This window comes from Alligator sinensis, unplaced genomic scaffold, assembly GCF_000455745.1.
Source record: "Alligator sinensis unplaced genomic scaffold, ASM45574v1 scaffold876_1, whole genome shotgun sequence".
NCBI lineage: Eukaryota > Metazoa > Chordata > Crocodylia > Alligatoridae > Alligator > Alligator sinensis.
The window spans coordinates 3,070,884-3,086,671 of record NW_005841938.1 but is presented as its reverse complement, the minus strand read 5'-3'; the positions used below and the strand labels follow the sequence as shown (position 1 = coordinate 3,086,671).

Sequence of the window (15,788 nt, the reverse complement as noted above, 5' to 3'; positions counted from 1 at the left end):
TGAAACATGAGGATTTTGCTTGTAATGTAGGCAAGTTAAAACACAGGAGTAAAAAAATGATATTGGAAAATAAAAAGAAACTGGAGAGACTGGCTCCTTTATCCCCAGCTGGATTCAGTTGGCATCTTACTATCCATTTACTCCTGAAGTGTAACCTCTGCTAATGAGTAACAGCTGCCTGTCTTTTAATCTGAACAATGAAAACCAGACCTCCCTATTCTGGCACTCAGTCTACATTCAAGATAGTGGGATTGATGCAAAAAGCCCTGACAGCTCTGAGACAGTGATGAGAGACGGACAGAGAGACCTTAGCACCATTTCTTTCCACTTGGGATAGCTGCAGTCAGCTGGAAACCTCTTACACTCTGAAGAAATACCCATGGCAGAGCACAAGGGCCTTCCACCCTGGGGCTCACTCTGCCTTGCCTTCCCTTGGAGCTCGAGCTTGCATGGGAAAATACATATGTTGTTTTCTCCCTGCCATGGCAGGTGGAGATGATAATGGCAAAAGAAAATGAAATTACCACCAAAGCAGCTGGGCTCTGTTTTCAGTTTACCATGTGAACCTTGATGTTATTGAGAATGGGCACAATGTATGTTGTTAGAATAAACCTTAACGAAGCCATTAACAAAACCCCAGCGACATGTTATACTGCACCTGTAAAAGGTTCATATCTTCAGGATTTTCTGAACCAGGAACATTTTCCTTTAATATCGATGACATGACTCTTACATTCATTTTGGTCATATCCAGTTCGCTGTTCACCTTCCCGATCTGTTCAGGACAACGGGACAGAATGGCATACAGGTAAGTACAGCAGCCACAATCTTTTTCATATCTAAAGCATGTTTTCTCTTTCATTATCAGACACATTGCCAGCCTGATCAGCATTGGTTTACTCCAGTTTTAAATACTCAGTGGAAGTCAATGGGGCTAGCTGAGTTTTACCCCACCCTAAAGCAGGGGGCTCTCCAGCCTGCACTCTGTGTAGTCTTACACTACTGTCATTCTTACTATTTAGTCCTATTACTATTAAGCAGACTGAATATTTTCATTTATCCAAAAGCGAGAAGGTATATGGTTTGTTCCTTTCTTTCTGCCTTTTATAGTTTTACACAGCTGTCGTACAAAAAAAAGTTTTCTTTTCTTAGAAGCTTCTTCATACTGATTTGCACAATAGTGCCCTTAAAAAGGGCTTTAGACCTTCTCATACATAAGCAAAGGTATGAGATTGCTTTCCAATCAAGCAGTTCCCGGTGTTTGTTCAATTCCCCTTCCTGGCACAAGATTGTAGAAAGCTTTTCTTACAAACACTACAGTGATTCAGCAGTGTTCGAATGGAGGATGCTCAGCACAGGTCTCTACCACTCAAACAAAAGGAGACTGCCTATTCAAGCTGAGCGGTCACAATCCTCAACACACAACCAGCTTGTTTCACATGTAAAAGGCTGTTGCATACCTGTTCAGGAGTCAGCATTATAGTTGAGGTAGTGGAAAGAGGCATCAGGGAACATTTCACTGAGGCAGAAGAAAGTGGTGAAGACTTAGTGATGGACTGAGACAAAGCCTGCCAAGACACAAGACAAGCAGAGTTTCCATTTAACCTGAGAATTCAAAATGACATCCAGATGGCAGTGCTCCACAGCGATTTTATCAGACTACACAACAGGTATTAGCCTCCTCTTCATCAGGAAGGAAAGCGTAGAGGGAGTTTGTTGAGCAAGTTCCATTTACTAAAGTAAATCCAGTTATTTTTGTAGTAAAAAATCAGGCTGGGGGTGCAGTTTTGTTTCTGAATGGGCAACTAGAGGTAATGTCTCTGTGGTACGATGTGTAGCTCTTAGTCCGTGTCTGGTGAGGAGAGTCCTCTGATTTTCTCTGGGGAGGTGGCAGTTCTGGAGGAAGAACAACCTTGCTGTGGGACTGGGGTATGGGTGATAATGGAATCACATTAGGAAAAGAGAGAGAGGCAGGAAGATGAATGGAAAGGGGAAAGCATCAAAAAGCTAGAGACCACTGGCAGCCAGAAGCCTTGTTTTTCCTCCAGGTGAAGTTCACTGCAGCACAGAAGGCCTGCACAAGGCCCTGTGCTGCAGCCCTTTCATCTTCCAGATGTGCTGAGCCCAACTGCATACATTGAATAATGCTTCTGCATTACTGAAATGAATAGGCACTTTGAACATATTCCACTGGGCACAGGACCAGGCATTAAGGCCACATCTTTACTGCCCTCCTGCCAAGCACAGGACCACCATCAAAACATTACCTCCACTCTATATATGCCCAGCCCAGCAACTAGACAGAAAGCCTGAAAGCGGCGCTGTGGTGCATGCCGAGGCTGCACTGTGCAATCCATGCAGCCTACCTGCTCGGCAGTGGTACATGTAGCGCAAGGATGAGTGGGCAGGACTTGTTTCTCAACAGCAGTCCTGGTGTCAGCAGGGAGGGGGAGATTCATATCCACAGCATGTGGCGGGGAGGAAATGATTGTCTAGTCACATCCAGCAAACAGACTAGTTTGATAGGCTTAACTTTAATACACTGGCTTTCTTATACACTGCCATACAATAGTCACAAAGCCAATTTGTGAATCACTTTAAATCACTTCTATCTGGGCTTATTAGAGAACTCTAATTCCATAATAGCAAGGATCCACCTGACAGGTTCGCTCTTCTCAAAAGTCTTACAAAAGCTGCTCCAACTGATGGAAAACATGCTGGAAGACCCTGATTTGAACAACTTCCTGCACAGACAGCTGGTGGGGACTGCTCAAGCTACGTTTGCACCAACTGCTTAGCTACAGCACTGTAGCAGCTGCTTAAATGGTAAAGACAGATGCTTTATCCATGAGGTTGCAAATTACAGACCAATGGGTAGAGATATATATAGGGAAGTTCTTTAATTAAATATCCCTACCTCTCCTTATCTCATTCTGCACAGGTAAGGTTCACATCTTGAATCATCCACCACTTTCATGCAAATTTTTCTTATTTTGGCTGAGACTTTCAGAGACCTAAGGGATTTGGACACCCCACTTACATTAATAGCAATGGAAACCAAGTGCCAAATCTTTACCCGATTTAAAAGTCGGGGGGATTTATGTTCCTTTTAGAAGGCAACAAGGAAGCTGTCTTTTTTTTAAATGAAAGCAGTTGTTTTTAAGCTGGTTGTTTTTCTTAAATATGCTCCAGGGCAGAACAGGTGACTGACTTCCTGAGCATGCAAGCAAAATTAGCAGCTTCAAATCCTAACAAAAATCAACACACCTTCTCCAATCACAGAGATCTGACAATTAGTGGATCCGGTTTCTGATTAGTAGTTACTAACACACACCTACCTTTTTTGTCTCCGTGTTGGTGTCAGTACACGGAAACTGCACTCCTTTCTTCAGCAGTTCCAGGTAAACTTCCTTTACTTCGCTCACATCCACGGTTCCTTGAAACCCATGGGTCCAAGTCTGTTTGGGGTATAAAAAAACCAAAAAAAAAAAAGTATGTTACAAAAACCAGAATTTTTCACTGAATTAAGGCTATATTTGAACATCCTTTCCCTAAGTGGCTTTTTCTCTATCTCTCCACACAGAGGGATGGAGAAGACCTGAAAGGTCAACCTACTCTAGTTCAACCCCCTGACTGCATGCAGGATTTGCTGTTCTCTAAACATGAATTCTTGAGAAATACAAGATCACTTCTGTGCCAAGAAAAATGGAAGATGTTGTCTAAGGATTGGAAAACCTTTTTGTAGAGAGGTGCTTCTGCTCCATGTGCTCTTGAAGGTCTCCTCTAGGGTGACAATTCCCTTTCTACATGAGTTACCCGACCCTTTAGCGGCACTCAAAGCAGCAGGAGCAAGAAGGAAGAGAAAGCTTCAAAGCTCCTGCTCACTTTTCTCCTACAGTCCTGAAAAGGAGGACTGCCATCAGGGAGGGATGTCCTGGGGGCAGGTTGACAACTTCCCACAACTCCTTCCTAGTCTTTTCCCTTTGTTTCCTGCATCTTGCTGCTTGTATAAGTACAAAAGGAATAAAGACAAAGGGCATCTTAACAAGATGACCTCCCATAAGCCATTTCATAGTGCAGCACTGGGTTGTGTCGTTAAACATTTACTATGTGTGTATAGCATTATGTATACTATGCTTACCATGATAAAGGTCAAGATTTTGTCCTGCATGTCAGTTGGCAGAGCGTATCTTGGATTCAGCAGCTTCACAAGCCTCTCTTTGCAGAAGTCTTTCTTCACAACTAAAGACTGAAAGCTTGGGCCACAGTTCTGCACACACATGTCAAGAAGCTGTGGAGAGGAGGGATTTCTATCATATAAAAAACTCAAAAAACTCATATAAAAACTCATATAAAAATAACTCAAGTACTCCCATTATATTTTTACTTTCATTTTAATTCATGCCTGGGCTTTCTATTGATTGCCAGGTGGAAGAGCCTTGAACAGATTAGACCAGAGATGCTCAGCCACTGGCCCTCTGGGTCTGATCTGGCCCCTGGTAGGGCATGCAGGGCAGCACGAGGCCTGATCCTGGTGTGTGGGGCTAGGAAGAGGTGGTGCAGGGCCCCAGAGCCTGGTGTAGGGACAAGCTGAGCCCACATGGGACTGATCTGGGTGCACAAGATCCAGTCCAGCTCCTGGACCAACACTGCGCAATTCTTCTGGCCCACAGAGCCAAGACACTGAGCACCATAGTATTTATGTGCTGCCTAGCAGAACACAGTCTGGGCTTCAAAAAGTAGCTGCCCCTATTTCCCTAGTGTTTCCCAGAATTAAATGATAAATTAAAAAGAATGAGAGCAAATTTAGCCCCTGGTTTTCTTTCTCCAGATGTTTCAGGGGTCAAGGAGACCAGAAAACAGCAGCCAAATTATTTTGATTGCCAAACATTTACTTTCAGAGCAGGATTTTGGATGCTCCAAAGAAGGGGCTGTGCCCCCAACGTATTGCCCATAACAAGATTTGCTACTCACATACAACTTTCCCACCTTAAACCTCAAAGAGCTTCCAAAGGAAAGCAGTTCTCAGCTGCATGTTACGGATGCAAAATGCGAAGCACCAAGAGGTCCCCCGAGGGCCTCATCCACTGAAATCAAGCCAATCCAATCCTTCTGTTGACTTGACAGGCATTGGATCTGGTCCACAGAACATCAGTGGATAGGTTCCTATTTAAAGGCAGGAGACCCGTCTTTGAATAGGAACCCCATTCATCGCAGTACTAGTGTCCACAACCATAAAGAAAGATGATGCGACTTGCCTCTGTTTTTGCACCCCAACTCTCTCTTTACTATCCACATGGAGAAAATATTGCTGGGATCCTCTGACCCCAGCTGACTTCCTGCCCCTGGGGCAGGGGGCTGGACTCGATGATCTTCCAAGGTCCCTTCCAGCCCTAATGTCTATGATATCTATGAAAAAAGTGTTTCACAAATTCTAACCAATTTAGGTATAGGAAATATTCCTAAAACTGGTGCAAGCACTAAGCTGCAACACAACAGCTGCAGTTGAGCTGATGTGGATTAAATAAGCTTTTCCTCCTCAGTGCTGACTACACTGGATCACTGTAAAAGCACTTGAGGAGCTCACTTCCTTGTCTCAGGACCCGTGGATTTTTCTCCCAGCATCATCAGGACCTCAAACGAGAGGAAGAACAAGAGCAGCACAAAATGTATTGCAAAAACAGAGAGCGTAGCACAAAGATGCTGGCAGACCACTGTGAGAAAAACCAAGAGATAATTACCAGAAAGTCTTGGCTTGAATCATTATTTTTCATATGAAAGAGTACATGAAAGAAATGCTAATAAGCAAAGTCATTTGCCTGTTCAGTACTTCAAAGACAGTTTGTGTAAAACATTTTCAAACCAGCACATGGGGAATTAGGTATGCAGCTCCCATTATTACTAACTTCCTACATATGGGATCAAATAGTTACCCTTTCAGTTAAACTGCTGCAGTGAATGGGACAGATCCTCTACTCAGTTATGCTGGCGTAACCCAACTGACTTCAGTGAGGTGCCCTGCTGTAGCTGAACAGAGAATTTGGCCTAATTAATCCACTATCTGCACTGTGCGCGAAGAAAGCTACTTTCATACAAATAGCTTCTTTTATTGCCAAGAGCTGCCTGTTATTTCCCCAGAGATTTGCACTGGAATCAGAAGGACCTGGCATCGAAGTAGGGTGCTGCTCCGCGTGAGTAGGTGCACCAGAATCTCAGCACGAACTAGATTTCAATAAAAGCACCTGCAAATTTATTTTTAACCGCTCCAATTAGACTTTCCATATCCAGGAGGCAGAATCTGATGACTGTAGAGCTGGCACAGTTCCTATGCCTCAGGGTAGCCAAGGCCGGACATCCAGGTGAGAGGAGTTTCTTGTCAACAAACAGGGAGTTAAGTGTAAAATTGTGCAATGCACTCTCAGATCCATGATGCAAAACCCAGCTCACCTAACAAAAATGTGTCTAGGCCCTTTGTTCCAAGGCAGAGATAAGGGCAAGCTGTCACAGAGCACAAAGGGAAAGAAGAAAAAGGGAGATGGGGAAAGGAAGAAGGAAAATCTCCGTATTCTAGGTAAGGCCAGATCCTACTTGCACAGTTCAGTAAGACTGATGATGTGAATGAGTAAAGCGAGCTAGATGTGGTCCTCAAAACTGGGCTGGACTAGTTCAGTTAATGGCAGACATGTCTAGAACGAAAGGATGCGGTTAAAGGTTACAGGTGGATATTTGATATCCTCATAAATCTGGAGACCACCAGTTTTGAATGCATCAGCGCTCTTCAAAGTGTCATGGCCTGGATTGTCTTAGGTGATTATTCTATCCGCAGGACTGTACCCATTGCACATTTACTAGCGCTTTGCCCAGTCTTGTTTTGAAAGTCCTCAGTGATGGGGATCCTACCCCTTGCCTATGCAGGCAAAGCAACACGTCTAGAGCTCCTAGTTCTCAAGGAGAGCTGTGCATAAGCAGATCCATGATCCAGTGCAGATCTCATTTATAATTATTCTCAGTAGAGCTGGTGGTAGTTTTACATTTCAAATTCAGGGCTTTTCTAAATGTTCTGGTTTTTTGGTTTAAAAAAAAATGTCAAATGTTGAAATTGGGATTTTCCTTCTTCTCCAACCCTTATCTTTTCTTCTCCACTTCCTTCATTCTTTCCATGGAGCGAAATAAAATTAATTTTAATTGTGTGTGTAGCATTGGGGGGAGGGGAGGGAGGAAATCTTTCATTTTTCATTGTTCTGTCTTTTCCCAAATCTTCAAATTTCAAGAAAAAGTTCTTGACAAAAGAAATACTGAAATTTCCTTCAAACCTTCCCAAAACTGGAGAAATTCAGAAAAACGTACAGGTGTCAAAAGGCAAAAAAATGGAAGAGAAAACCAAACAAGCAAATAAACCTTGCAGGAAAAATATTCAATATTTTCAAGTACTTTGAAACAATATTCTGAAAGCGCAAAGTACTGGCACCTAAACCCTGCACAGAGGAGACCCTTTAACACTTCTTGCTTTGTGTCCACGTAACATTCATTTTCTGCGTTTGGGCCAGCTCCGCCACCCTGGGAACATTCAAAGACCCCAGTGAAATTGGGGCATGGTGCTAAGTGCTTTATTAAAACAAAGAAAGAGTTAACAACTCTAGTAAACTGTACAGGTGCCTTATTTTTAAACAAAATTATCTGACATGCAAACAGGTTTCACACACACCCAGTGTCTATTGAGAATAATTATATACGTGTGCGTGCACACACACACACAAATATAAATCAAACAACCACATGCACATTCCCCTAGATACCTGCCTGAAAGCCATAATCCTTCTTGACATCTGATTGTGCAATCTGCATTGCTGAGTCCCATCTCTTGGCTTTATCAAAGATACCACGGGAAGCAACAAGGCCAGGCGTGCATAAATCTGGACCCATGTGATTTCACGAGCAGCAGGTATCTTCCCCGAGAGCTGAAAATTAAACTATACCTACTACGTTTGATCCAGCTGGCTGTCACTCATCTTCCCCCCCAGATAAAAAAGCACATAAAGAAATACATGAGACACTCAGGCCAAGTTGACACCACAAACGTACCATTCCTGGCAGTGCCACCCGCATGTACACAGCACTGTCACGGGCACACGCCTTCCTTAACTAGAAGCGGGGGAGCCAGGCCTGTGTTGCTCTGAGGGAAGTGACTTGGCACCAACTTTTGGCTGCGCTACTCCCGGCGCCATGCAAATGTGGCCATGCTGCTTCTAGTGTGGGAGGGTGAGCCAGGTGTCTGAGGGTGGCACTGCCTGGCTCAGTAAGTCGGTCATGTAGGCAAGGCTAATGAAGAAAGATCCATATAGTAGGAGCAGCGCTAGGATGTAATAAGACTTTTGATGAATGACTCTCAACTGAGTTAAGACCCCGGACCTACAAAACGCATGCCCGCAGCACCAGTGCTCCATGGGACTCCTCGGGCATGTGAGGTTCTCCACGTACATACCCGTGTTTGTCTCTCAAGTCCGGGAGCCGGACCTACAGGTGTGACTAAGCTACAATGAGCCAGAACAAACTTTCAGGACAATTTTGTTCAGTGTTTACACATTTCACGTGCGTAACCTTGCGAAGGACACGCTGGGTGTAGAATGATTAATTCTAACGTCATGATCTTGTGTAAATAAAAGGGGATCAGAATATTTGCCCAAGAAGGTGGCTCGCTTCTTTTGTCTTTCTCTATGTTGCATCCCAAGTAATTGGGCGAGGGGACAAGTTTCAACAGGTGGCTGTAGGACGAAGAGCTACTGGCACAGAGAGGACAGAACAAACAGAGCAGGCTGGAAAAAACAACTGGCTTTGGCAGGATTCTGGGTTTTTTGAAGACTTGATTAAAAAAATAGTTTTTAAAAACTTAAATTATTGAGGTGTTTTTGTCTCTTCCCTCCCCGCCTATTTTCCAGTGACTGAACAGGAAAAAGAGGAAACTGGAGGGGAAAAGTGTTTGGTTTACTGCCCAACAACCAAACTATTTTCCATAAAAATATCCATTTGCCTTCATCCCAACTGAACAGTTGGTCCCATAAAAGACACCACTCTAAGAAATACTTGCCTCCTGCATAATTTCTGCACCCTCATAGATACAGCCTCGCTCTTACACTATATCATTTCCCTTCACAAATATAGAGCAGAAAATAGTCTATTAGCTCTAGCCCACAGGAAAGCAAGGCACTTAGACCAAGGGAAGTAAAATCAAACAGAGCTGGCACTATGGGCATCGTAGTGGAAGTTTTACTGATGCTGAGGCCAGTGGCAGAAACGAGGAGGTGGCAACAGAAGACAGATGGCAATGGCAAGAAAAGGCATTAGCAATGTACAGGAGCACCCTGAAGCCTCTGGAAGGAAGCAGGAATTGAGGAGGATGGGGTGGGCAAAGAGGGACTTGGAGCAGAAGTGTTAAAAGAAGGAAGGCTGATTTATTGAAGGGGAGAGAAACTGGAAACAGAGAAAAAACACCTGGGGCGGAAAGTTTGAAATGACTTGGCAGGAGCAATTGGGCAAGAGTGGAAGAAGGTAGGATCTGAAGTCAAAGAGAGCCTGAGAGACAGTACAGCATAGCTGCAGTCCATTTGTTTTCCAATGGCCTACGCACCTGAAGCCTACCACTTGTTAGCTGCCACCTAATAGGATATATTTTTCAACAGGCCAGTGTTTCCACGATACAGTACAACCCCCCGCTCCATGTTCATGTTCCAACGAGTCAGCACAATAACGGACCTATCGTCAGATTAATGCTCGTAAAGCTCGGAGCTAGAGGTTATCATCATCCCAGCCAATCCGCGCCGTGTTCAGCTACTAAGACAAACACAGACCTGCAAGAGAAAACAGGCCCAAGACGGAGGCTGTGCGCAAAGTGGAAGCAAAGCATTTGCGTTATGCAAACATGCAGAGCACAAAGGTGACTCACTGAAGATAGCGAGGAAGGAAAGGAGGAGGGAACCAGGGCAGTGGGAGAAGTTAAGATATACTTGATAAGAAGTCTGGCATATTTAGCTGTCTCTCTGAATCAGCAGGGGACACGTGGACAATCCTGACTGTCCTGCATTGAACACTGATATACCTGAATTAGTTATCAGTGCTTGCTGAGAACGATTTGGTACAATCGGTACCGGACATACCCATACAATGAGCAACAGGGCTCAAACATACGTGACAAAGGGAAGCTTTTATGTCCCAATAATAAAAAATGGTAAAAGGAAATGAAATCCTCAGAGGTTATTTTAACCCCAGTCTATGGCAGCAAGTAAGGTACAGAGCCTATTCCCTGGGCATAAACCAAGAATAATTCCACATCTATATCAGCGTAAAGGAAATCAGAATCTGACCGATAATGTCAGTGGACAGGAGAAGGGAGAACTGTGTGAAGATGTGAGAGGCCCCAAATAAAACGCTGCCCTAAACTTTGGGAAGGTTCATAAATGGGTGTGAACATTATGACTGAGACCTCGCCATATGGGAAGCTCCTTCTTTCCTCTCAAAGCTCTGAGAAAGATCTGAAAGCTCAGATTCAGATCTGAATTCGATACGGCCTCTCTCTCAAACACTGCAATGTCAGGTTCCTCTTCACCTTTATTATTTTAGTATGCAGTAACATGTTTTTGCAAAAGAAATACCGCACATTCCACAACGCTGCATAATATCTGACAAATGTTTGACTATCGTGTGTGATTAAGGGAATTATCAAGTCAGTTAAGCCTTCCTACAATAGTCCAGCTTCTGCATCTTTCAGAGCTTGGCAGGGATTTGTCTGTGGGATAGTCACTAGAGTCCGTGGGAATCATATGACTGCTTTTTTGGCCCACAACTTACAAATTTGATTACAAAGGATTATTATTTACATTATATGGAGCTCCAACACGGTGAAGGAACAGGGCTGTATTGCGCCGGGTGCTGTAGAGACAAGCAATAGCTACGAAGACTGTCACAACTAGAGAATTTACAATCTTACAATCTGTAGGTCAACATCCAACATCCATTGCATTTTCTTTTACAGTGTTTTCCACCCAGTTTCTAATGAAATATAAGTAGAGTTGTACTTACAGACAAGGTAAATCGAATCTCCTTATGGTTATAGTTTTTGAAAAGCTTCTTCTTTAATGCTTTTACAGCATCTTTAGGCCTGTGGCAAGAAATTAAAGAGAGAGAGGCAATAAGTGGTTAGGTAATAGATGGTTTATCTTTCAACTTTCCCCAATACCTGAAAATACTGACCCTAAGGCCTCAGAGCCCATGCTTACACCAGCATGAAACTAGGGACGTTGTGCCATCGAGCAAAAGAATCACACCTTTGGCCTGAATCTGGAGTAATGCAGTGGTGAAACCAGCTCATTACTACAGATACTACTTTCCTCCAGGGGCCCTGTGCAGAAGAAGAAAAATAAATCCCCCCGTGAAGACTTTCCTCTCCAAAATTATTTTCTCTCGCAGTTGTGCAAGAGATTTTTGTAATGCTCATTAGGCGGAAAGGGAGCAAACTGCTTAAACTGGCAAGGTGAGAGGGTGAGAGGGCTGGCTAGTGCCCAGTCTTCATTTATGTTGGTGTTAGTATCTGGGTCTAGGTTAAATTCCAACTCTGTAATTGCAGGATGCTTATCCCCAACCTGGGTAATTGCTGTGTGCTGATAAACAGCTACTGCACTCCACCCCAGAGACGGTGGCGTTTTCATCCTGGGCCTTGTGATTTCCATATATACAGTTCAACGGAACTGCGGGGGAGTGCAGAGGTGGAGGATAGCATCAGCATCCCACATAGTCTAGCTTCTGTGTATAGGTCACCTAGGTATTACGGAGCCACGTGATAAGCAAAAACAAAATATTTTTAATATTACTGATGCGTCATCTAGAAGGTTCTTAACAGACCTTAATGTAACTAAGCAACAACTTGTTAAAAAAAACACATTAGTTTAATCTGAAATACAAAGAAGTTTTCAAACTCCGTTAAAATCACTGTCCTTGAGTACCACTATAGTGGTGAAGATACCTGAACATACTTGTGGAGCATCTAATCCAGTAGGCGGGGATGGATGAGAAAGAAAAATTTCCCTGTAGACAAGTTATTCCATCGTTTCACACTTGTTTCTTAAACCCTCCCCTGAAGCAACTGCTACCTGTTACCTAATTCTGATTTCTCTCTCCTTCTTATATTCTGCTTTCTGCTTGTCCTTTCACGGCATCTAATGATATAAGCTTTAGCTCTCGAAAGCTGGGGTTATATACATCTATTTGGCTAGTCTATCAGGTGCAAATCTACTCTGCCTTCTTCTCGATTTCAGACTCACTGGGGGACATCTACACGAGACGCTTAATGCGCAGTAGACTAATTCTCCTGCACACTAGCGCGTCACAGCACAAGCCATGTTAATACACAGTCGAATTAGTCTAGTGTGCATTAAGCGTCACAAAAAGACCATGCATCTTTGCTACTGAACTGCAGGGTGAGCTACTGCGCATTTAGTTAGTACCTCACATTACAGGTACTAAATTTAATGTGCCGTCGCAATAGCACATTAATGCACACGTAGATGTGCTCATTATGTCCCATCAGTTGTCCAATCGGACACAGCAGTTCTGTCATTTCCAGTGCCCTGTGTCAGACTGTGACCAGCAGCAGATGATTCAAAGGAAGTTGCCAGGCATTTCAATATGGACAGTTATAGAATAAACTACTCAACAAGGGAGCTTCACAGTGAACGGTGCACTGAAAGGTGCAATGCAAAGAAGACACCGTAAAACTAATGCTGCCAGCTATCTCATCCCCTTGCCAATGGCAAGAGCCAGAGAGGCTCAAATAGTATAGTCATAAATAAGATCACAAGGTTGGAAAAACACAAAAAAAGAATGAAAAAACTACAGGGGAAATAACTTGTGTTATCACAATGGCAGGGATGAATCCTCTCCAAAATGCCACCACTACCACTGCTGCAATTCTATTCCAGCACTTTATTAAGGGATCTAACAGTGCTTTAAAAAGGAGATTAATATAATTGGGCGCACACACTTTTTACACACACACACACGTACTTTATACACACACTTTTTTGTACCTTGACATGCTGGAGATCCAGCGGGTTGGAGCAGACTCAATTAATCAAGTCTGCTGTACATGAGCTGATGCACACTGCGCTGTCACGTGCAGTTGTATAAGCAGCGAAATGCACATCAGCGCACAGAAAATGGCAGTGGTGTGCTTTTGAACTAAGACACCTTCGAGCTGTTTTAGTTCAAAAGCACGCTGCCGCCATTTTCTCAGCATGGACACACATTTCGCTGCTTATACAACCGCATGCGCCGCAGCGCCAGCTGCTTTTAAAAGTGTCTGAAGCTGCAGCACAGACATATGTACAAATGCGCATTGTTCTCATTTTAAAAGTAGAGACGGTGACTAAAGAGTAGAGATGGAGGAGTAAAATTGCTTGCCCCAAGATCACCAGGTTAGATGAGGAGGTTAGATGAACACCTTGCCAGGGTCGTTTGACCCCAGTACTCTTTCCTGCCATGGCAGGGGGTCGGACTAGATGATCTGCTCAGGTCCCTTCCGACCCTAGGAAACTATGAAACCAGCAAACCGCTGGAACAGAATCCAGGCCTAATATGTTGTATCCAACGGGTGCTTCCCGGAAAGCCTAGATCAGTGATTCTCAAAATCCTCGAGTCTAATGAAGCAGCTCTCATTAGACTCAAGGCACCTCTCAGAAAGTGCTCTTATTTTTCACCTGTGTTCTGACTACAGAATAATAATAGATCGATGTTTCTGTTGCCGAGAACTCAGATCACAAGTCAGGATGCTTTTAGCACTATGGATCCTATTTGAAATCTCTGGATTTAACTTGTCGATCGTGTTTGCACACCTAACAATGCTAACAGTGTGCAACACCCCTGAAGGCACCCTAGGGTGCTGCAGCACCCTTTTTTAGAATCCCTGGCCTAGATTTATATCTAGATATTCCCGGATCACGTTGGAATACTACCTGTAATACCTTTTCATTCTTCTGGTAATGCATTTAATAGTAACAGGCAAAACACGTCTAACAAGGAACCTTGGTCTAAAATTATAATATCATCTCAGCAGGTAACCACAGGCTCATGTGAGAGTCTCTGCTCTGGCAGGAACTGGCAATGTCTATGATAAGGGATGATATTTCCTTGTACACTGATGGTATCTCAAGCTGCTGGTAGGATGGGATGCTTGCACCATAGTTTGTCTTGTTAGGAGATGACACAGTTAGGAGATGATATCTCCTCATTTGGGGAAGGGAGAAGTTTTACAGGGACTGTACTTTCCTCTACAGTGCATGTACAAGGATATTCCCTTTCTCTACAGCACTGGTTCTCAATCTTTTCAGACACGAGGCACTCTTCAGAAAACACCAGCTCTTTGGTTTCCCTTGTTTATTGACTACAGAGAAACACAGCAGCAATTTTCTTGCTGCAAAGACCTCAGAAAGACCACAAGAGACCAGGACGTTTTTAACACTGTGGATATGAAACCTCTGAGTTTATCTTGTGAATCGTGTTTCACAAGTGCTAACTTTGCGGGGCATCCTGTGGTGCCTTTCAAAGCATCTGAAGGCACCCCAAGGTGCTGCAGCACCCCGGTCAAAAATCCCTGCTCTCCACCGTGCATCAGGATCTTCTACATTACCAGCTTCAGGATTGTTTTTTTTGACGGAAAGGAGATGCAAGGAACTCACAGACTTTTAACTCTTTTTTTCTTGCTTCCCTATGCTCTGCACATGGGAAGTAGCCTAAACAGTTCAATCCTGAATCTTTACAGATCCTGGGCTCAAACAAGCCTCTGCATTAGCTGAGATTTTGTTTTTAAGAATTTTTTTGTGTTCCAAGCCAAATCCAGTCCAAATCCATGAGTCAGTCCAGAACCAGAAGTGGCCATTACCAACCTCCACCAGGGGCTTCAGATGTTTCCAATGTCTTTTGGCGGGCATGAACGAGGCGCGCCCCTGGAAGTTGCAGGGGCATGGTGCTGATAATGCAGGAAGCTGCAGCAGTGTCGGCAGCAGGGGGCAAGGGACCAGAGACCACCCACAGATGCTGCTGGCGGTGGTGGTGGCGGAGGGGTGGTGTGGCAAGTGGCGACTGCCCCGCAGGCGCTGCCGAGAGTGGTGCCCAATTACAGGGGGTGCACCCCCTACTCATCACCAATGTTGGTGGGCATCCAACCCTGCCAACCCCGCATCCAACCCTGCAGGTCCAAGCCTGGAGGCTTGGGGTCCAAAGCGGGTTCAAGCCCAGAGGCTCAGGGCTCAAGCGGGTTCCAATCTGGAGGCTTGGGATTCAAGCGGGTCCAAACCTGGAGGCTTGGGATTCAAGCGGGTCCAAACCTGGAGGTTTGGGGCTCAAGTGGATCCAAACCTGGAGGCTCAGGGTTCAAGCAGGTCCAAGCTTGGAGGTTCAGGGTTCAAGCGGGTCCAAGCCCGCAGACTCGGGCCTCAAGTGGGTCCAAGCCCAGAGGCTCGGGGCTCAAGTGGGTCCAAACCTGGAGACTCGGGGTCCAAGCCCGGCGGCGCCATTGGCAGTCATCCACCCCCACAAGTCCACGCTGGGAGGACTGGGGGTTCGGATGCCCCCGAGTTTCACCTGCCCTCAGCCGGCCAGCCGCAGCACCCTCCCCAACGGTACGGCCTCCCCTTCGCCCCCGGGACGCTTTCCGCTGAAAAAGGACGGAGCCAAAGACAAGAAGGGGGCACTGGGGACTGCCCCCCCCCGGGGGAACAACCCCGCCTCGAACCTCCCGAGGG

General features: G+C 44.8%; 1 protein-coding gene across 1 annotated transcript in view; it reads right to left on the bottom strand.

The window, feature by feature from the left end:
* TOM1L1 (target of myb1 like 1 membrane trafficking protein) overlaps window positions 1–15,788 on the bottom strand; it is a 55,490-nt gene that overhangs the window by 21,418 nt on the left and 18,284 nt on the right. Inside the window, exons 5-9 of the mRNA XM_006019798.3 lie at window positions 11,074–11,152; window positions 4,142–4,291; window positions 3,339–3,458; window positions 1,461–1,568; window positions 659–775 (exon numbers count right to left, since the gene is read on the bottom strand). Of these exons, the coding sequence (XP_006019860.1) occupies window positions 659–775; window positions 1,461–1,568; window positions 3,339–3,458; window positions 4,142–4,291; window positions 11,074–11,152 (574 nt within the window). The remainder of the gene's footprint in view (window positions 1–658; window positions 776–1,460; window positions 1,569–3,338; window positions 3,459–4,141; window positions 4,292–11,073; window positions 11,153–15,788) is intronic.